Below are 23,088 nucleotides of genomic sequence, written 5' to 3' on the forward strand. Positions count from 1 at the left end.
TGTTTTATGATAAATACTATTGCCAATGCAAATCTGACTCATTCTAATGGTGACTATAATTAACTTCATGGTGTGTGAGCTCTTAATTTTGAGGATGAATAATTGGTTAAACTGAGTTTTGTATATTGCAGTGTAATACACTTGTACAATTTTCCACTTAATTTCAATTAATATGGGTTTTACATGTACTCCACTGTTGCAGTTTTTATGCCTATAATTTTTAATGAGGAAATAGTAATACCTTAATAGAACAGAATGAATGAGCAGCACTGTGTGCTCCTACCATTTTTTTTTCCATTACACATACTTCAAGCCCATATTGCTTATCCTTCAAAAATGTTAGTCACTGCTCATGAAGCTAAAGGGACAAAGGGGATAAAGGAGTCTCTCAATCCTCTCATTCATTTGCTGACCTCTATACACTGCTTTTTTTTCCAATTATGTATTTTACTACCCTTCCTCCTGTTTTAAGTTCTCCAATATATTTTTGTCATTAGAACTGTGCAGTGATGTTCTTGTTCACCACAGAAAATGGGAGCTTGTATGTAGATGTACTCATTTTATGATGGGATCAACCACCAGCTGGAGATTCTTAGTCTTGTCTGCAAAAGGTACCTAGACATCAGACTGGGTTCTTGTCTTCTGGATAGATATTGTTAATAATGAGTGACACCCTCAGAGTCATATATTAGTCTTCATTTCTTTCAAGACAAAAATTTTCTGTGCATCAGTCTTCTCATGCCATAAAATAGTCCTCAGATTGTGCTACCTCTGCAGCTTAGATGGGCAGGTGTAAGTGACATCCCTGCCACTCACCAGTGACTCTCTGGGAGGCAGACTCTCATAGAATGTGCAGGTTATTTGCATTCCCTTTTCTCCAGGCTGCATACGCAGGGAATCCCTAGGTCTTAGGGGTTGCTGCTTGGGTGATAAAAGAACAAAGTTCTAGTAGAGCTCTTTGTCATCCCTCCAAATCTAAATCTTTCTAGGTGTCCGATAAATTCCTAGCACCATTGATGCAGTTGTTTTAAGTCTGGCTCTTCTCACTTTGCCAGTATTAAAGATCTGGTGGCCAGAGTGCAGCTGGCAGCCACACTGATGACATATGAGGCAGAAAACCTTCAGCTGTTCCTTAGCTGGTCTGGTGCTGCCAGCAGAGAAAATCTGTGTTGTTAATAATACTGGATTATAAAAAATAAAGTCTTCCAGGATTCTGATAAATGAGTTTTTATTATGCATTTCACAGCAGCATAAATAGAGAATGGAAATGCAAACATTGTGTTTTGAAAGGCAAACAAACTGAGATTCATGAAACCTGACTAAACAGACTCATTTTCTAACCTGCAGCATCAAACTCTTTACAGACCTGTATTGTATCATCATCCTCACTTCATAAAGAGAGAGAGCAAGAGATGTGAAATAGGAGAATCTTTAGAGCAGAACTTTCGGTACAGTAAAGGACTCTTGCCTAGGTCAGCCTATTTGCACAGGATTGTTTCCATGTAGCTGAAACAAAAGTGCTTTCACAGAATCCTGGAATGGTTTGGGTTGGAAGGGACCTCTAAAATTGTCTAGTTCCAACCCTCCATGGCATGGGCAGTGACACCTTCCACTAGACCGGTTGATCAAAGCACCATCCAACCTGGCCTTGAATGCTGCCAGGGATGGGGAATCCAAAATTACTCTGGGCAACAAAGTTCACTGTTTTCCTACAAGTTGTAGACCTTTTCTATAAGGTCTCTAGACTTCACATTAGCATTTACAACAAAACTAATATTTCTGAGGTTTTGGATGGATTTCTACAGGTGGGGAGAAGTTTCTGGATTCTCCAAAACACTATATTATAATGTCAATCACCAATGATTTAAAAAGACAAATGAAAGAGCAGCAGTAGAAAAACAACATATGTGAGGTAAGTAAGGTGACAAGCTGCACAGAAAAAGGCATCAGCTGCAAAATAACATATTTAAGGGGAATCTCTTCATTTCTTTTTTTTTATTTTAACATAGTCATTGTGTGTACTAGCAAAGCATCTGTCATGGGCTGTTGAAGACACTTTAAAGTAGTTTTTCTGCTATTAATAATCAACCCATCAACAGATGTCTGAAGAGCTGACTGTATTCCAGCTCTATACACTAACCCCCTACTTGTTCCCTGGCAGGCCAGATGACTCTGAGGACACAGCATGTTCAGGACTCCAAGATGGGCTTTGTAATCAATGCCATTTACTCGATGGCATATGGGCTCCACAACATGCAGTTGTCGCTGTGCCCAGGCTACGTGGGCCTCTGTGATGCCATGAAGCCCATAGATGGTCGGAAACTCCTGGAATCCCTCATGAAGACTAACTTTACTGGGGTCTCTGGGGACATGATCTTGTTTGATGAGAATGGTGACTCGCCAGGAAGGTAATGTTGACATTTGTCAAACTCTTTAATACCAGAGATAATAACTGCATGTATTAGATACATGCAGATTTGGCATCAGATCTAAGATCTCATACTTTGAGTTTCACATTTCTTTACTTTCTCTTTGTGCCTATTTTTCCAACATAGCTTGTTGGGTTTTTTTAATGTGCTATTTTTATGGTGTTTAAAGTAAAAAACATGGACTTTCAGGCATAAAAGCTTCCTGCATGAATTCCCATTTTCATGTGTACCATTTAATAAAGGTACTATTACTCAAAACAAATTATCAGACCTGTAACTTTGTGTTTATAGACCATGATGACCATCACTGCAAATTTTTCTCTCTATTTGGGTGTTTAAATGTGCATGTTTGATTGAGAGATAAGCAATCATAGCAGACATACTTCTTTTATTAAGAAAGACAAAAAATATCAGAAATATCATATTGATTTGTCTGGGATTTTTTTAATTGGAATTATGTAACATCTGTTTCTATATCTTGCAAATAAAGCCTTTCCACTGGCATAACACACTAAGATATTCATTCATACTCCACTGCTCTAAGCCAAATTGAATTTAAACAAAGCTTATTTTGCTGGTAACATGCATATATAGGGATACATATATCTATATAATATATGACAAGTTTTTCTATGGCAGGTATTCAGAATTATAAAGAGTGATGAGGTTGGGGATTTTTCTGGGTTTCAGCCTACTGAATTCTCAGAAGATGAACATCAAGTGTGATAGTCTTCAAAGTGAATTTATTCCCTATATTTCAATGGGTAGATTCCTGTCATGTTAACTGCTTTTGTTCCAGTTGTTTCACAGAATCACAGAATTATAGAATATACTGAGTTGGAAGGGACTCACAAGGATCATCGAATCCAACACTTAGCTCTGCACAGGACCAGCCCCAAGAGTCACACCGTGTGCCCAAGAGTATCATCCAAATGCTTCTTGAACTCTGTCAGGCTTGGTGCTGTGACCACTTCGCTGGGGAGACTGTTCCAGTGCCCAACCACCCCCTGGGTGAAGAACTTTTCACTGATATCCAACCTAAACCTCCCCTGACACAACTTCAGGCCATTCCTTTGGGTTCTGTCACTGGACACCACAGAGATCAGTGTCTGTCACTCCTCTTCCTCTCACAAGAAAGTTGTAACTGCAATGAGGTCTCCCCTCATTCTCCTCTTCTTCAGACTGAAAAGACCAGGTGACTTCAGCTGCTTCTCATTTGACTTCCCCTCAGGGTCCTTCACCATCTTTGTTGCCCTCCTTTGGACACTCTCCAAGAGCTGAAAATTTTCTTACCTTGTGGTGCCCAAAACTGCACATAACATTCAAGGTGAGGCTTCCCCAGTGGAGAGCAGAGTGGGACAATCCCCTCTCTTGACTGGCTGGTGATGCTTTGCCTGATGCCCCCAGGACACAGTTGGCCCTCTTGGCTGCCAGGGCACTGCTGACTCATATTCAACTTGCCATGGACCACTACTCCCGGGTCTCTTTCCGTGGCACTGCTCTCCAGCATCTCCTTCCCCAGTCTGTACAAACAGTCAGAGTTGCCCCATCCCAGGTCCAGAATCCAGCACTTGCCCTTGTCTGTCTACATTATTGGGAAGTTTTTAAATATCTTTGCAATGGCACCATATAAGCAGATGACTAGAGGGAAAATTTTCTATCCTCTACACTCACTTAATTTTTTTCTTATCCTTCTAATGTGAATGGAAAGGACAGCATTCCATTCCTAGTAGAGATGGGCAGGAAAAGGTAAATTCATTGATCAGAATATTTTTATATTTTCAAAAATTTTTGCAATTTCAGAACTGATTTTTTTTCCTCATCCTATTTGAAAACCTGCAAAGTCAGAATTCTCCCAGAAGCAAGCAGGACAACTACTTACAAAGCAGTTTGTTATCTGGAGACACAAATTCTGTTATCTGGACTCTGGAGACATAAATTTTCAAACTCTTCAGACTCAGAATGTAAGGAAGGGCACTGTGAGCTGCTAGAAGAACTCAGGCACAAACTGGCAGAAATCTAGGGAAATATCAGATGGAAATTTATTTTCAGAGCTATTTCAGCATGAGCAAGGCTGTCTTCTGCTAAATATTTCTATTTTTACTAATAGCTGAATTTTGAAGAAATGTATTAATCTGAATTTTTCTGACACAATTCTTTTTAAATTACTTGTCCCAGACTTTTCTGAAAGGATTCCTCTTTGGTTTTAATTATGTCAGATACAGTGGACTGCAGCCTACTTTATTCCTATCTGTTTTACTTTCTTCTTGCAGAAAAACTGGAGACAGCCATGACTAAGTGATATATGACCTCTCACAAATAAATTATATGTGACATGAAAACATCAATGACAATATTTAAATATGCAAAGAGGTCTTTTGCTTTACCTTTTCCTCATGTTGGCATTCCTAACAATAATGATTTAACACCATTTGTTGCAAGGAATTTGGTTGAATATCTTGGATATTTTAAAATACAATTCTAAGAAAGATGATGAAGGAAATATATTATGCAAATGCTCAGTACTAGGACATAAGTGGCTAATTGAAGAGCATGGGGACACACTGTACACCTCAGGAAAGACCAGCTTCCCTGGATTTGTGTGATATTTGTGTCTACTCAAACTAATGAACTGTGTATGGTGCAGTCGTACTGGAACAACTCATCTGCCCTGTTCACTTGCATTGATAACTGCATCTCTACTTCATAAAGCAGGAATTTAAATCCTCACAGCTGTACTGTGGTGGTGGTGTTATGCAGGAAATCAGAACATAAAAAGGCTTTCTGACCTAGATAGCTCAGGATTTTGATGTATAGCAAAAGGGCTTTGACATTATACAACAATTGATTAAACCTACAAGATGCCTGTCCCTATTCCAAAGTCCTCTATGTGTATGTTGAGTTTTAAGCAGACAGTCTACTCTAGGGCTTGTTTTACATGAGACAGAAGACATGGGAAAAAACCAAGTTAGTATGGAAGGAACAGCCATGATTTCTCAGGAAGATAACAACTATCTGTAAATACCATCAAACCTCTAAAGAAGAAATTGAGAAGGCAAGAAAAGGCAAGAAAAAAAGATGCTGGTATTTTGACTGTGCTACCAGTAGAATATGGATTCTCAGCAACTTCATGGCACTTCTGCCTTGAAACAAGTATTTTGTACTCTGATTAGGACACTGCTGGAAATGTGCTATTGCACCATCTGGTCTCCCCTATCCTAAAGTGACAAATTGTCCCTATGTTATCTCAAGGAAACTCCAGGGAACCAGTGACTCATCAACCTCCACTATAACAATGGACTTAGTGAATCTGGCTATTTCTATCCATCCATCAATGCTGCTCTCCATAGAGAAGAGAGACATGAGTTATTGAGACAAAAGTATATTTAATTTGTGAGATTCCTTTCCAGTATTCCACTTGGGATGTATTAAACTAGAATTGGAGGGATCATTGGTTCAGGTTCTGTGACCTGTTAAGCACTGGCAGCACACTCATTTGTCTGTCCACGAAACTCTGAATTGAGAGCTTTAACAAAGCTATACTCATAGGAGTGTTGCAATGTCCTGACAATGCTGAGTAATGACTCCACAGTGGGTTCTGGGCTAACTTTTTGGTTAGTCTGTTTAATTCTTGAACAGACTGTTACTATGCCTGTGAACCTCAGAAAAAACCTTGGTTTATAACCATGCACAAAAGTCTGTTTCTTTGGATTTGTTCTTTTGTTATCTGGATTCAATTAATTTGCATCAGTCTGGCATTCACATCTCCAACTTCTCAAAGCTGTGGACATTTCCTGCTTTGCACAGGATAGAAAGTGAAATATTTCAAAATCCAGAAGTATCATAATTTTTTCATTCTGCCTATGTCATTGCTCATTTCTTCTTCTTTTGAAAAGACTCAAGAAGTATATTATATGCCCATTGTCCTTTCAGCCAGAATCCACTTTCACTTTCTTTCAGAGGTTGCTTGCAGTCCTGATCCTGAACTGTGTGGGATTTTGGCACTGAATTCCTGACATACCATACTTTCCCTACTGTAACACTTAAGAATTTTTTTTGATCCAAAGCATCCTGAGATCCATCAACAAAGAATATTATAGAATAGTTTTACTGTACATTTTTTATGTCAGCATGGGAAAAATACTGATGTTAGATAGAGTATGGTGACTGCTTGTCAGTGTCAAAAGTGTTTCCTCAAAACTTCAGAGAGATACTTGGGTATCTGTCATGATTTAACCCCAGGTAGCAACCAAATACCATGCAGGTTCTTGCTCAGTCCTCTTCCCCTGGGATCAGGGAGAGAACTGAAAGAGCCAAAGCTAGAAATCTTGTGGGTTGAGATAAAGCTGGTTTAATAAGAACAGCAAAAGCCGTGCACGTAAGCAAAGCAAAGAAAGAAATTCTTTCATTTCTTCCCTAGGGCAGACAAGTGTTCAGCCATCTCCAGGACTGCAAGGCTCCTTTATGTGTACTAGTGATTTGGGAAGACAAATGTCAAAACTCCAAACATCCCCTCCTTTCTCTTTCTTCCCCCTATTTAGATATTGAGCACGATGTCATATGGTATGGTATACTCCTTGGGTCAGTTGGGGTCAGCTGTCCCAGTTGTGTCTCCTCTCAACTCCCCATGCATTCTCAGCCCCTCTTACCAATGTGACAGTATGAAAAGGCCTTGGCTCAGCAATAACAGAAACATCTCTGTATTGGAAACTGGTTTCAGCACAAATCCAAAACACAGCTCCATACCAGCTACATTGAAGAATATTAATTCTACCCCAACCAAAACCACTACAGTTTATTACTTAGGAGATTGTTTGATTTAATGAGCTGGTTCTTTTACTTATATTTACATTGGACTTCACAAATTGCAATCTAACAATACCACTCTTAATCCAACGCTGTCTATATGCTTTACCTTTGGGACTAATTTGTTGCCTGTTGACAGGAAAAAGATATCTCCTTGTTTATGAACCAGACAGCTTCTCTAAACCCATGATTTTGTTAATCTTCTATATTGTTTGCTTGTTTTCCATCAGTGAATTTCATATTGCTTAGACGGATTAATGCATAATCCACTGAAAAGGAGCCAAAGAAAAGCATGACATCATTGCTTCAGGAGTTGCCCAATTTACCAAGCATACTCTACTAGAAAGTGCTAAAAGAACAGGCCTGTAAGGCAGAAAGGTGGGCTGGTGTTCAGCAGAAGGAGTCCAGTGAGTCCTACGCTGTTCCACAGACTTTCTGCAAGACTCTGTGGGTGCTGAAGAGAAAGTAAGAGGAAAAGGAACACGAAACTGAAAACTCTGATCAGCTCTGTCTTTGACCCAAAAGCAGCCTAGGACTGCCTCATGAATATTCTTTCCCTTTAACACCATACTGTACAAGGGATTAAATATGTTCTGATCACTGAGGAATTATATAAAAATGATTGTGTGATGGGAGAGACCACCATTTGCTACTGCAGTGTTGGAGAAGAAAAAGGAAAAACCATAAAAAAGGAAAGATTCCTGGTTCCTGTACAGACTTTGTGCCTGAAGAGTGATGACTGATTTGTCTCTGGATGCCACACCAAATTGCATCTTGCAGTCTTACAACACAAGTTTCCTCTGACACCACAGACCTGGGTTGCTTCTACCTTACTTTGGGACTTTGTCTTCAGGAGGGGAATAAGCACCTGCAGACAGTGAGGAGCACATAGCATTAGTAATTGCCATTGTAGGTTTTGATTACTCAGAATCAGCTATAGAGGGAATTGGGGTTCTTCATGCAATTGTCTTCAGCATTGAAAGTTGCATAGAATGAATTCTGTTTGACCCATTACATTTTTTTTCCTTAAATGAATAATCATTCTCAGAAACAGTCACTTAACCCCAGACAGTTCAGGGAAACTTTCATAGTGATAGAAAAACAAAAATAAAACCAAAACAAAACAACCAAACAAAAACCCCAATCCAAAAACACCAAAACCAAACCAAACAAAACCCAAACAAATATAACACTCCAAAACCCCCAAGTTAAAATACAAGGGGAAAGGAAGATTATGATACCACAGAAATTACTGTGAGATACCAACGGGCAAGCATAATGCTCTAAATTTTTTCTTCTTTATTTCAACTGGCTTGACTTTTGGCAGTATGGTGTTCCTTTAATTTGAAACATTTTGTTGTGTCTCTCTTTTGTGTTTCCAAAGATATGAAATAATGAATTTTAAGCAAATGGGGAAGGATTACTTTGATTATATCAATGTTGGCAGCTGGGATAATGGTGAGCTGAAAATGGATGACGATGAGATCTGGTCAGAGAAAAGTAATATCATCAGATCTGTGTGCAGTGAACCCTGTGAAAAAGGCCAGATAAAGGTAAATATTTGCTTAATTTGCTTCATCTTGTAGCATTAATAGCCTTGAAATTTGAAAGCAAGTTTTTCTTGACTCTTACATCTAGACAGTATCCCACACCTTAATTAAAATTTACAGACATGTATTTAGTTCTTACTCCTATTGCAATCATATCACTGTTTTAATAATTTGCCATTTTCTTGTACTCCTCTATCTATGAACTGCTGAGTTGTTTGTTTGTTTGTCTGTTTACTTATATTCCAAATGCTTTCAAGTAGGTATTCTTTGGGAGCTTTTTGCTGCATATGTTTACAGCATCTGATTCAATGGAGTGCAAGTCCCTGACTAGGACTCGTCAGTACAATTGCAAGTAAATTATAACTAATAATTGCTACTATATCAGTGCTAGACATAGTCACCTAAACTGGAACACTATTACTCAGACCTTAAATCAGTGGTATCATCGGAGAACATCAACAACTACCACTATTTCCAACTTCAGGAAATGTAGGTAAAAATTGGTTCTAATCATTCCTGTTTTACTGCTTCTTTGTTTCCCAGGTTTTTGATTTTTTCTTCCTCCCTTTCCATGCTGCAGTGAGTCAGGAGGGTAGATGAATCTGTCATATATTAATTATAGACTATTATCCTTCAGCATCCCATGACACTTACTGCAGAACAGTTAAAATACCACAAGTCCTTAGCTTACCTTGCAGTCATTTATATAAAAGCCTGCGGAATGAAGGGGATGGGCATGGACAGCCATAAAAAGAGCTGCTGTAATTTCTAACAAATCTCACTGGAAGCTGAATCACTTTTCTTGTGTGTTAGAACGGCGTTACTGAAAACTGGGAATCAGCTCTAGAGAGGGGCTGGTGGGAGGCTGATCATGCTCTGCAATACAGAGCAAAACCTCTTCAGTCTGAGCTTTACAGAGTTTCAGGACACAGTCACCATGTTTTATTCACTAACTGGTCTTCATCAATCAGCAAGTGAGTTTCATCAGGCCAATTATATTCATTGTAGGCATATGGAGTTATATCAACTTTCTGAATTTTCTTTATAATCAATAGAAATACTATGTTATTCCACGTGAGGAGTCATCTCATTCTCATGTAGGCTTTGAAAACAGTTAAGACCAAGCTTGGTGTAGAAACTTCTTTTTCTTCATCGATGGTAAAAGACACCCAAATAGGACAGTTGGTTCAGATAATAACATACCTTCTGCAGACACATAAAGGTAGGTGGGTGAATTACTTCCATAGTTACTAAACAGAGGTCTATTCTTAGTCTGCTCCAGCCACAAGGTACCATAGGGGGAGGATAGATGTGGACAAACAACTAATATTTGCATGGAAAGGAAAATAAGTTTTGTTTTGAAGATAATTATTTATTTTGAAAAGGACAGAAAATATTTGTTTACAGTTAAGTAATACAACAAAGAACTGTTCAAGAAATGAAAACTAAATATATGAATAATTTGCTGACTCACCAATTTAACATAAGGAAAAACCCCAAATCCTACCTGATTCTGAATATTGGAGAATAATTATCTCTACTCCTAGAGAAGGATACATAATCCTTCTCTGATAGGGGTGGGTAAGAAACTCTCAGTGTACCAGTTTCCTGATGGATTTGTAAAATTCCAAGTATTTGGGTTTGAAAACACTTTCTAAATTCATCATTGCAAGAGATACAAAAGTCAACCTACTTCTTGTGCTATAATTGAGAGTATTTGTTTATAAATTGTTCAGGAAGAGCAGAGAAACTGGAAATATTTTATTTCAAAAGAAATACATTGACAAGAAGCACAGATGTTTTCAGCGCTCAGAGATGATAAATAGGGGGCTTGAAAAGTCTGCATTTCAATCATAAGTATGCAATAATGTTTGACAGTAAATGATGAAATGAGAAATCAGGTCAGATGTTAGAATGGATAAAGATAACATTTTCACTCTTAAATAGTAATTAGAAATGCAGTAATTAAATCATTCTGGAAAAGGCATGTTCAGTTTGATGTCTGGAAAAAATAAGTTCTAACAAATCAGTCACAATTTGATGAAAAACAAGTCCCCAAAATTCTTTGGGTAATAAACCTTTATGGACATAATGCTGTTGGCATAATTCTCTATATGGACCACTATTCACTGGAGTGAATTATGTGCCTTGAGTATCAGGCAATGGCTTATGTTAAGTACATTGCCAGCTATATAATTCTAAGAGTTAAAAAAAACTCCATCTGATTGTCCTTCTGTACCTCTACTTACACTTCTCTGGATTGGTGTTTTTTTCCTTTTGGTAAGAGGCAAGAACTGTGAACATTTGTCAAATTTTCCATATGAAAACATATCAGGAAAAAGTACCCACTTTAAAATGAAATTTAAAAACTCTTCTATCTAAATAAATAAATAAATAAATAAATAAATAAATAAATAAATAAATAAATAAATAAATAATGTGTTAGCGTGAATATATGTTTATGTTGCTACACCAAATGTCATTTTTTGTCTCAGGTGATCCGTAAAGGAGAAGTGAGTTGCTGTTGGACCTGCACTCCTTGTAAAGAGAATGAATATGTATCTGATGAATATACATGCAAAGCCTGCCAGCTTGGCTCCTGGCCCAATGAGGACCTCACAGGTAAATGAGTTGTAGCTGTGCTTATGCTGTCAATGAAAATGCTCCTCTGCTGAGCTGAAGAAACAAATGACAGATACAAGTGAGTATGAGAATTGTTTTGGTCAGATTGCACCTAGGGATAAAGCTGATATTTGAACTGAAGCTAATATTTGCCTCCTCTCCTCATCCTGACCCAGGAATTGTTCACATAATTCATCTCCTTTCTATCGACCTGAATTGCTTGATCTAGAAATAATAATAGTATCAATAATAATAATAATAACAACAACAACAACAATAACAATAACAACAACAACAACAATTAGCAATAATCCTTGTTTTGTATTCAGCCCTGTCCTAACCTGTAGCTGGTAATACAGATCTTATTCTTCCCCAAATAGGTACAGACATTAAATGCTTGTCAGAGAAATTATTAAGGGAGATCAATTTCAGAGTTTTATTTTCCTCCATGGCTGGTACAGAAGACTTGCATAATACCTCCTTTTTTTAATCTGAAAAAGTTATGAATTAATTGCAGTAGCTACCACTGCTAAAAGCAGGAGTGCTCCAAAGAGACTCTGGTTTGCATTAGTCCTTTGTTCATCTGAGTCTGCCATGGCATAGACCTCTATGCTCTTGCAGAATGCCAGTTTGGCTTCCTTAGAGATAAATTGGTCCAATCCTTGTATCCCACAGCCTCTCTTCTTTATGACTAATAAGCAGAATTCACGTATTCAAATGCTCAAAGCACAAGTCACTTCTAAACATTGTTCAGGGATCAGGTTCTCATTGTGCCAGACAAGGAGAGAAGAGAGGTTTTTCCAGAAGAACTGATAGAGTTGATTTGCATATAGTTTCTATGGATTAGGGGCACAATTTTGAGGTGAGAGAGAAGACAAAGGAAAACACAGCTTGGTTCGTGAATTTATATAAGTGGAAGAGTGTAAGGCAAGGTTTGGCCTATAGACACATTTTTATATCTAAAGTTAATCCTTTCCTGGTAAGGAATCCTGCATTACTTTGACAAATGAATTAGGTTACACAATTATTGCAAAAGTATAATTTAACCATGAAATTGATGGGATATTTTTCAGAAAATGTCAAACATGACACTTTCCCTGAGAAAAAAAATTTTACTGAGGAAACTGACACAGCAGTAAAATGGATTTGCAAGTACTCCCCCATCTATGCTCCCACAGCCCTGCTCCCCCAGTCCTGCCTACCCAGGCACCCAGAAATCAGGCACAAAAGCCTTCTCATCACAGAGAAAGCTTTCTCAAGACAGGAGAATGGAGAAGGGGAGAAAAAGAGACCTGACTGCATGTGTCCCCAAAAGCAGAGTATTGAGGTGTGGTATAGTCTCAGTCTCACTACCCAGATGGGCCATCCAGAAACTTTCAAAGCCCACATTGCAGGGCCAGGCCACCACACAAGGTTGGTCAGTTCAAGAAGGTCAACTAGTGCAACTGGTCAACATTTCAACCTCCAGGGATCTTGTCTGAGATATTGCAAATCCCAGCTCACATCTTTATTTTGGTGAGCACCAGAGGTTTTACCCAACATAGATCATCTAGAAAAGGAGATGCTACAAGTCAGTTAGGAGGGAATTTGCTCCAAGTGCCAAAAGAGAACCCACTTCTGGGTGGTGAGAACTGCCCAGTGACCTGGTGAAGTTTGAGTAATTAGGCAGTAAAGCCTATGTGAGATAACTTAGAGTACCAGGCCACCAGGTTGGCCCTGGGGCTCTGTTCTTTGAGCTGACTCCCCGGGGCATACAAATCTCCATGATTCAAGAAAGACATCAGTCTGATCTTGAGGAAGGATTCATCCTCTGAAAGTCTCACTTTGGCACACAGGATGGAAGAGTGAAATGGGCTGGCATCTTGTAGAATAAGCCAATGATTTTCCACCCATCACTCATTGTTTTTAAGGAAAGCAGTTGTATTTTTAGTCAAGCCAACTGCTTTTGTATTACATGAGCAAACATTTTGCATTTGTTTGCAATATTACATTTTGCAAACCATTCATCTAGCTTTAGACATGCATTTTATGCCTTTATAAGGTCCAAGTCAATCTGCACACAAAAGAACCCTTGACATAGTGCCAAGAGATGTGCCTCAGGAGATCTAACCCTTGTTCCTCAGCCAGGCATAAATTTGGAAGACCCTATTTGGAAACTGAACCCCTCCCTCTTTGGCCTCCATGAGCACTGCTGATACAATATGCCCTCCTAGTACCAGACGAACCCTCACATAGCTTCACAGCAGCATAGTCCCCACTTAATCTATATTCACACGATGGCTGGATCTTGTCTTATGTAACTTTATATCACAAGGAGATTTTTAAAAATCTATTCCCAGTTTATCCACACAATATAGTGAGCTGTATTTTTAATGTTTATATTTATAGTACCAAGTTTTGCAGCTTGTAAAAAAACTGCCTTTCAACTTTGTTTACAATATAGGATTTAGTAAAAAATGTGAGTTAAAAGTAAGGACAGCCAGATATATTTTGGATTCTGGCAAGGAAATTTCCTTTCAGTTTAATAAATTATACACCAATCTCCTTGAAATGTCCCTACAACTGATAGTGCAGCATACTAAGTCTCTCTGCTGCTTGATAAAGCTATTTCTTATGTCAGCTCCACAAGGCTACACATATAAAAACTTAATTGGAATAAGTCTTCCTTGCATGATCACCTTCAGATGACAGTCCTGTAAATGTTATCAGCCACAAGCCAGAGAGAGCTTTCAACATGGAGCTGCACCACACTGGTTTGTATCCAAGATCTGATCTTGGATAAAACTTAGAATCCTTTTCTTGGCTCACATAACCAAATATTGCTCCATTGTTCTTATGTTCAATGATCAGCACAAGTTTTGTGTCACAAACTTCAATATATAAAATGTGTAATGGCAGGGATGTTACTGAAAGAAAGGAAGAGAGATTAACGCCCTTTTTCAGACACCTATGGAATATCAGAATTCAGATGCAGCAAGGGAGAAAACAGAAGGGATGTAATATGTGTAGAAAATCAAAGTTATTCTCAGAGCAGAGAAGAGCAACGAGGCTGGTATAGGACTTGAACACAAGTTCTATGAGGAGAGACTGAAGGAACTGGGGTTATTTAACCTGGAGAAGAGGAGGCTTAGGGGAGACCTCATCACTCTCTACAACTACCTGAAAGGAGGGTGTAGCCACGTGGGGATTGGTCTCTCCTCTCAGGCAACTATGAGCCAGACAAGAAGGCATGGTCTTAAGCTCTGCCAGGGGTGGTTTAGGTTAGATATTAGGAAGAAATTCTTTGCAGAATGGGTATTCAGGCACTGGAATGGGCTTCCTGGGAAGTGGTGGACTTTCTGCCCCTGGAGACTTTTAAGATGAGACTGGATGTGCCACTTAGTGCCATGGTCTAGTAACTGCTGGTAGTGGATCAGGGGCTGGATCTGATAATCTCAGATTTCCTTTCCAACTCGGCTGATTCTATGATTCTATCATTCTATGACATTGACGTTCTGAAGTACAGAAAGGTACAGGGAGTCCAAAGATAATGGAAAAGATGAGTGGAAACAAGAGTTTCTCTTGATTAATAGTTACCAGAAAACATCTCCATTTAAAAGGGAAGCTGAGACAAGAAAGGGAATGTTTCGCTGCCCATATTTTATTTCCTTACAAATTTCAGGTTCATTGTTTATGCATACAAAATTCCCCTGGGATCAGACTCATCCTTGGATAAAAAAATAGTCATTCACATCCTTTTCTTCATATTTATCTGTACTATCTCCACACATAACTAATTTTCTTCCTCCTCATTTAGTATCTAAACATGCTTTCCAACTTACTCTTATCTCCCCTACTTCCCTGTGTGTTGTGTTAGTAACATCCCTACATTACATCATCAATTCACACATTAGTATGACCAGCATGGCTGAGCCACATACTCAGTTACAGCAGGAGGAACTCAGTGATTTAAGCCCAGAAGTACATACCAGTCATTGCACTATTCCTCAAAGCCGTTCTCTGAATTATATTCATGGCAGATGGAAAAGAAATAGATGTCACACAAGTTTAGATACAAATGAAGGGATTTTCTTAATGCCGATGACCAAAGCTAAATTAAATTATTTTTCAGTAACTTGATGAGAATGGCTTTTTGGTTTGCCAAAAACCAAATTGACTTTGAGGACATGGCCTTCTGCATTCAAAAATGGTGCTTTAGAGAGACCGAATAAATTTTGTTCAGCATCTCATAGCTTTTTTTTGTGTGTAGGAACATCTTGGTCTAGTTATCACTAGTGCACAAGGAGATTTCTGAGGTGGGAGAAAAGGAATTATATGTTCTATCTTGACATTCAGGAACACCATACAACAGTATCAGAAACAACGTTTTGTCTAGTGACCTCGAGTACTGCAAGGAAAGTAGATTATATTAATTCCAGTGACACTTGTATAATCTTCAGGCTATATTGACATTTTTCTCAATTTCTGTATATTCTAAATATGTTGGCTATTTGATTTTCTTAACTGGATTCCCATGAAAGCAGGAGCTTAACTATTTTACAGCTCTTGAAGTATTTTCTTTGCTATTCAAAGGTAAGGGAATATATCAGAAATATATATTTTTACTATAGTTACAAAAACACTTTCACCACATAAGGTACAGTAAACCCAGGATTGCAGTGCCATGATATTGTCTGACCATCTGAAAGTGACAGATAAGAGCTGGATTATTCAAACAACCCTTGGATGGAAAGGACTGAAAAAAGTACATCCCAGCTCTAAGTGACACAACAGCCATTTCAAAGAGCTCTGAAAACACAGATGCTCTATCCTGTTTGGCCTGTACTGATCTGAATTCCTTACTGAGAAGTGAGAATGACTGCATCCCTCATCCTGAGGGCATTGCTTTACAGTTAACAAGAGCCACAGAGAACAGACAGTGCTGAGGGCCACTGGTGTCTTGGCATCCAGCAGTGTGTAGGAAAGCCCACATCCATGGACCTAAGGGCAGGGGCGATTGCATTGGATTCCAACAAGACCTTGGTCAGCTCTTCCTGCAGGATGCTAATTCAGGCTGTGGCACAAACCATGGGAGTCTGAACCTTGGTTGTCTCATAAGACTCAATTCTGCCCCTTGCACAAGTAAAATATCTCTTGCCCAAAGTATTTTCAAGGGGCAGCTGCTTGTTGCCATCAAGCTGCTTTCTTGTATTCCTGCTTGCAGTAATGTTGCAGCCATTGGTAAGTTCACCAATTGTCTGACAAGGGACAGAAATCAATTTAGTCTGTGCTGACATTGATTTTGCTGCTGAAGCATTACTAGAATCCTGCTTTTGATCGTAAATGGTAGGGCTGTAATTCAGACTTAGGGTAGGAAAAGGACACAGTTTTTATCTGGTTGGGTTTAGTGCTATAAATGCACATCAGCAGACATAATGTCCGTTTTTCACCCTGTTTTCTGTAACATGTATGTCTCTTTCCTTTTTATTTCTTATTCCAAATGAAATGTAGCCATTGCCATAAGTCACTCTCACATCAGCCTCTTGGAGAAAGCACATGTGGATGAGTCAAGGGGTCAGGTGGTGATACTATGACCAAGATTTTTGTCTGTCATTTTCTCCCCTCCTCTATTACTGGGTTTGTGGACTTTTCTTCCCTCAATTGCTTGTTCCAGGTAAAGTGTGAACTTAAGCTTTCAGTCCAGCGTGAGCCACACAGCACTTTGGGCTCAAGTGACCTCATTCAATAATACTGAGCTCAACAAACAGCTCTTGGAGGCTCCTGGGCTGCATGAACAAGGACTTGCCAACAAAGCCAGAAGGATTCACTTGTAATTGTGCCTTCCATTATGGAAAGTTTGCGGAACATGATGTATTCAGAACAAAACATTTACAGCAGACAGAGCCAGCACTTTTTAGTGAAACTTAAATCAAAACAGTAGAGCTGACATAAGGATGGACCTGATTGCTGTAATTTATCAGTTGTTCCCGTCATTCTGCACACTTGTGTAATTAAGGAATTGTTCCCCATATGGTCACAAAGTAACTTTAATGCACCACACCAAGATTCATGGCCTTGCCTTATGCTGCAATGCATTGCTAAATCTGTATTTTTCAGTTAGTAGGGACTTACCTTGAGCTACAGATGCCCCAACTTTCCTGGTTTAAGATGTGACTGATCCCTAATCCTACCCTGCAGAGGTAGCAGAGTACACACATGCACTATCATCAGCTGCATGCATTGCCTGTGCAAATCCTCCTTTGCTAATAGCTTCAGTCACTGTGGCAGCCTGGGAACTGTGGCAGCTAAGCCAGCGTATGGTCACCTTTGCATGCCCTGCTATTGTAGCAGCTGCAAAAGGTTCCATCAGAACAGGGCAAAGAACTGGTGGCTATGGGAACCTACCACAGCACCTGAACTTAATACTGACATGTTAAAGATGTCCTCCCTCCCTTCATCTGGTCCAGATTCCATGTGGAGGTCAGGAGCCTGGTATATGCCCCAGGACTTTAGAGAGTGTAATCCTTTCTTTAAAAAAATAATAATAATAAAAATTAAATTGTAAAACGTACCCTGTCATCTTCATGTAGATTTTTATTGTGACTGATATTTTTGCATCTCAGCTTTCCATATGCGTGAAAACCTAAATAACTAATCCAGATATCCCTTCTTCTATCTTTTGGGATTATAAGGACAGAAACATTCAGATGCATTAATATAAAATATCAAACTGCATAATAAAAATACACTTTGAATAATGAGTGCCAAATCCTATGTGAAGACTAATTACTAAAATGTATCTAGATTGTTGTATGAGTTTCAGCCTTCCTGTTTGAACTTCTGCTGTCCTTGAAAGATATCTAAAAAGTTACTGAGACAACTCAGTCTTTTTTTAACAGGTCGAACTCTCTGACCAGTGTGCCAAACCCCACTGAAAAGTATTTAGGAAACAGGTTTAGTTTCCATGTGCAGACTCAGTGAGCTTTAGCTCATGCTGTTAATTTAAGAGAATTTATGGAATTCCCTTCACTCTCCGGAGTGAATCCTATGCACAATCTCTAGCTTGTCATGTTACCTTTGAATCTAGTTTAATTACATATTTTATACCACCTACCATGATTTTTCAGTGCTGAACTAATACATTTTTATGGATACTGAACGCATGGTAAGGTTTTGTAGGTGTCAAGGCTATAATAACAAATTAAAATAATGCTAAGATCAAACCCTCAATCCTCAGAAAATATGGCATATAATACCTAATTTTAATGAAATATGAGAGATAAGAAATAAGTGACAAATTTGCTTCTATAAAAAGAGGACATTGTACTAAGAGAGCTATGGCAGTGGTCAAGCTTTAAAGAGCATTTCCTGATCTTGTTTATGGCACAATTTAGTTCATCCTTGAAGTAGCTAAATGTTTTTCCAAAATATCACAAAATACTTATTTTCTGAGAAGATCCTTAAACATCTTTACCTGCATTTTTTTTTTTTGGTGATTTTTGACACTTCTTCAAGAAAATCTCTTCCTAGATTTTTTTCTATATGCTTCTCTTGCTATTCAGATGTGTATCCAGTGTCTTGCTTGATACTGTTGATGTTTCTGGTCAGAAAAGCATAAAGGCAGGTTTATGTCAACTTTACTGGGAGTCAAGTCCCAAAAGCAGTGCACCTTTGAGCACAGAACAACTTGACACATGCTCCAAATTGAACTTTTTCACAAGCCAAAGATTGTCTCAGCACACTGCAGAGATGACAAGACAAGACTGATGGCTTTGTTCCACCTGTTTCTGAGCCAGCCTAGAAGAGAAAACTTTCCAGGTGCTTAGAGATGTTGATAAAGTGTAAGAGGCAGGCTGTGGGGAATGATTTTGTCCAAATGGCCAGGGAGACAAATGGGTTCTTTTTGTGGTACTGTTTTTCAGGTTTTGTCTTGGTACAGTCCTGGCTGTAAACCTAAACTGAACACTCATGGTGCTGTCTTCCCATCTTTTATTTGATTTAGTTGTACTTTTCTGCAAAGTGCCATTGTCAGAAATCATTATCTGCAAAACTATTATATAAAAACTTCACCAATCATTGCTTTATGAAGATTATCCAGTCTTTAAATCTTAATGGAGAAATAAATCATTGCAAAGTTTAGCATTCTCCTTGTAAAGTATACCCAGTGATGGGAAAAATGGTACAAGTTTTCAACTTTTTTTCTCAGGTATTTTATTAAGAGAATGTAAATAAGAGCAATAAAGCAAGGAAGGCATGAAATAGTCTGAAACTAATGAGAAACATTTGGTTATGATTCACCTCTACTACAATGTTAGAAGTGAAGCAAAATCTAGCTCTTATATCATTGTCTGTGTGCAAAGGCCAGCGGCCAGATAAAGAGCTCTTCTCTTCAAATTTCCTGTCTAAGAATATATTGTAGTGATAGAATCTGGTAGCGATTTCTTTTCCCAAAAAATTAAATTTTGGTAAAATAAGAAAAATATTTCCAGGCCATTTACTCATAAAATTTATTGGGGATGAAGTAACTTGGGGATATCTGCACACAACAGAGAATGCTTTCTGATTTTCACCATTGTTTCATCACTCTCACTTGTATAAAATGTTGATTTTAATAATGTGAATCCTGTGCTACATTAATCTTGAAAAAGTCAGAAAGTAATACATTGTCTCCTGTGCAACAATTGAGTAAATACTTAAAATGAGCAAGAGTTAAAAAGGAATCATCAACTAATGCTATGAGAATGTTTCATAAAAGTCTAATGCCTTACTTAAATTAAGACCTGGTAAAAATTTTATTATTGCAACAAAAACCTTTGTACACCAAAGCAGTTTAAATATGGATGACAAATTATTCTGCATTTAGTGACCAAGACCACAATTCTGTTATGCTAGAGTGACTGCAAATTTATATCAACTGCACTAAAGCCAGAGGATTGTTGACCCTAATCCTTCTGATATTTTTGTTCTCTTCAAGAATTCAGTAGTATCCACCTTGCACTATTGCCATCTTATTGTAATACTATATCTTTGATAATATTATTTCTGTTGAGATGCAGAATGCAGAAATACCTGGAAAAGAAATGTACTAAATCTAATATCCACCCATACCATTTCAGTAAATAATTTTTTACTACTAAGAATGTCAGTGGCAGATTTGGAAAAACTTTAAGCTCCACTTAAAGGAAAAGGCCAGCAATAGACCTGGCATGTAGAAATTTCCAAAGTATAGTCCTGATATCTACATTTACTCCTGTTCATCATCATTGAGGTCCCAGGTTACCTAATTAATTGGGATTTCTTGGCATCCACATGCCCATCAGACATTCCTAACTACCCCTCACTGTTGAAAACACAGATGAAAGCACCTGGCACTGCATCCTCATGGGTTGAAGTATCTTCTAATGAGCCACTCCATTAAAATCATACTCTTCTGTCTGACCTAACCAGAAGACAGCAATATGATTAAAAAAAATACCAAATGTTGAAATAATTTAGGTTTTGCAATCAAGTCTGGTCAAACTCAGTACAAATATAGGGGAAATGAAAGCTTTTAGCTGCATTTTCTCCATTCCATCTCCTCCCATCTGTCCTCCCTGAGTGGCAGTGCCAGCATGTCCACTGTTGTCAAGAAATTGCACTTCAGAATATCAAAGTCCTCCCCTTTATTATTGTTGGGTCAGCTGAGATGGAGTTCATTTTCCCCATAGCAGCCCTCATAGTGCTATGCTTTGCATTGGTAGCTAGAGAGGTGTTGATAATGCACCAGTCTTATCAAGTATAAGACACCAGTGTTGATAGTGTTGACACTACTGTTATCAAGGCTGTCTCCCCAACATTCCTCCCTCACCAGTATGCTGAGTATGGGCAAAATCTTGCGAGGGGGCATAGCCAGGACAGCTGACGCAAACTGAACAAAGGGATATTCCATACCATAAGATGTCTGCTCAGCAACAAAACCTAAGAGAAAGAGGGGTGTACATGCACTTTTTTTTTCATGACATTTTTCTTCTGGAGCAACTGCTACATTTATTGAAGCCCTGCTTCCCCAGAAGTGCCTGGACATCACTTGCTGATGGGAAGTAGAGAAGAAATCTTTTGTTTTCCTTTACTTCCACACGTGGCTATTGCTTCTGCTTTACTAAACTACCTTTATTTTGACCCAGGAGTTTTTCAATTCTATTTACTCCCCTAAGCCTGTCCCACTGAGGAGAGGAGTGATAGAGCAGCTTGGTGGGCACCTGGCATTCAGGCAAGGTCAAACCACCACAGTTCTTTTTGGTGCCCAACATGGAGCTTGAGATAATGGTAGTTTATGTTAAGTATGCTACAGCTATGGTAGTTATTAAGTGGTAAGCACCTGTGCAGGTCACAGAATCATAGAATCATGGAATGGTTTGGATTAGAAGGAACCTGTAAAATCATCTAGTTCCAACCCCCCTGCCATGGGCAGCAACACCTTCCACTAGACCAGGTTGCTCAAAGCCTCATCTAACCTGGTCTTAAACAATTCTTGGGATAGGGCATCCACAGCTTCTCTGGGCAATCTGCTCCAGTGCTTCCCTATCATTACAATAAATAATTTCTTCCTAATACCCAAGCTAAATTTTCACTTTTTCCATTTAATGCCATTGCCCTTTGTCCTATCACTACAAGCCCTTGAAAAAAGTTCCTCTCCAGCTCTCTTGTAGTCTCCCTTCAGGCACTGGAGAGCTGTTATAGAGTTTATTGGCTGCACTGCTTATCTCTTTATTGCACTGAGCTTAGGAACATGTTAATACAACAATGACTATGTGCTTTACCTTGACATTGATGGCCTTGCTGAGCTGGGGAGGGAGCTATCCTGTGAAAGGAAAAGGGAATACATCTCCTACTTCCTATCTGGATGATAAGGATTCAGGTTTCTGAGGTCCTTACTCACCCTTATGTGAGCTGTTTAATACTACTTACACTGTTAGCATATTGTGGTGTTTGTGAAATCTGGTGTCTTTCTGGTGTAAGAGAAGACAAACTTTGGATGAAGTGATAACTGAAATGTGCCCTGACAGAGCTGCTGGGGGCAGGGAGTGTGGTAACATTAGGGTACATTTCTAGGGTAGTAATTGTCTCCCATAGCTTGAGATTTTACACCTTAATGGACAAGCATCCATGGCAAACTGGCACTCCATCTGACAGAAGGGTGTCTAGCCTAATTCCCATGAACACTTTCAGCTTCTAGCACTGTACTGGGGCTTGGTCTGTGCCTATTGAGTCACAGTTCAGTAATGTCAGGAGGCTGTAGTTGAGGCAGGAACCCAAACAACAGTAGCTACAGTAATTTTCCCCATAGTGAAACAGACAAGGAGAATGATGGGTCCATATCACTGATTAGTAAAGGAGGAGAAAGAAAAAGAAAGGTTTGATAAGCAAGCCAGTCATTTGACAAAGAAATTGGTGGAAGGAATGAGAGAATTCACACAGGAATTGGAAGCTACCTTGTCTCTGACCTCATCAAAATTCAAGATATGTGAAAAATTACAGCTGCCAGCCGGGAGAGTGAATTGCTGCCTGGCTGATCTGATACTGGGATAATGGGACTGACTGGAAGGTAGAGAAACCCCATAGCTGAGAAACCTTGCTAGAAAACAGGGAATTGAAAGAGGAACTGGAAAAGAGACAGAAATTTTTCATCTCTGGAGATGACTCCCCTCAAGTGTGAGTACAAA

The 23,088-nt window shown here is 38.8% G+C and overlaps 1 protein-coding gene across 3 annotated transcripts in view; it reads left to right on the top strand.

The window, feature by feature from the left end:
* GRM5 (glutamate metabotropic receptor 5) overlaps window positions 1-23,088 on the top strand; it is a 264,345-nt gene that overhangs the window by 209,036 nt on the left and 32,221 nt on the right. For all 3 annotated transcript variants that reach the window (XM_071556024.1, XM_071556030.1, XM_071556041.1), the window contains 3 exons: window positions 2,162-2,408; window positions 8,620-8,788; window positions 11,281-11,407. In XM_071556024.1, coding sequence (XP_071412125.1) covers window positions 2,162-2,408; window positions 8,620-8,788; window positions 11,281-11,407 — 543 coding nt within the window. The remainder of the gene's footprint in view (window positions 1-2,161; window positions 2,409-8,619; window positions 8,789-11,280; window positions 11,408-23,088) is intronic.

Source organism: Pithys albifrons, chromosome 1 (assembly GCF_047495875.1).
Source record: "Pithys albifrons albifrons isolate INPA30051 chromosome 1, PitAlb_v1, whole genome shotgun sequence".
Lineage (NCBI taxonomy): Eukaryota > Metazoa > Chordata > Aves > Passeriformes > Thamnophilidae > Pithys > Pithys albifrons.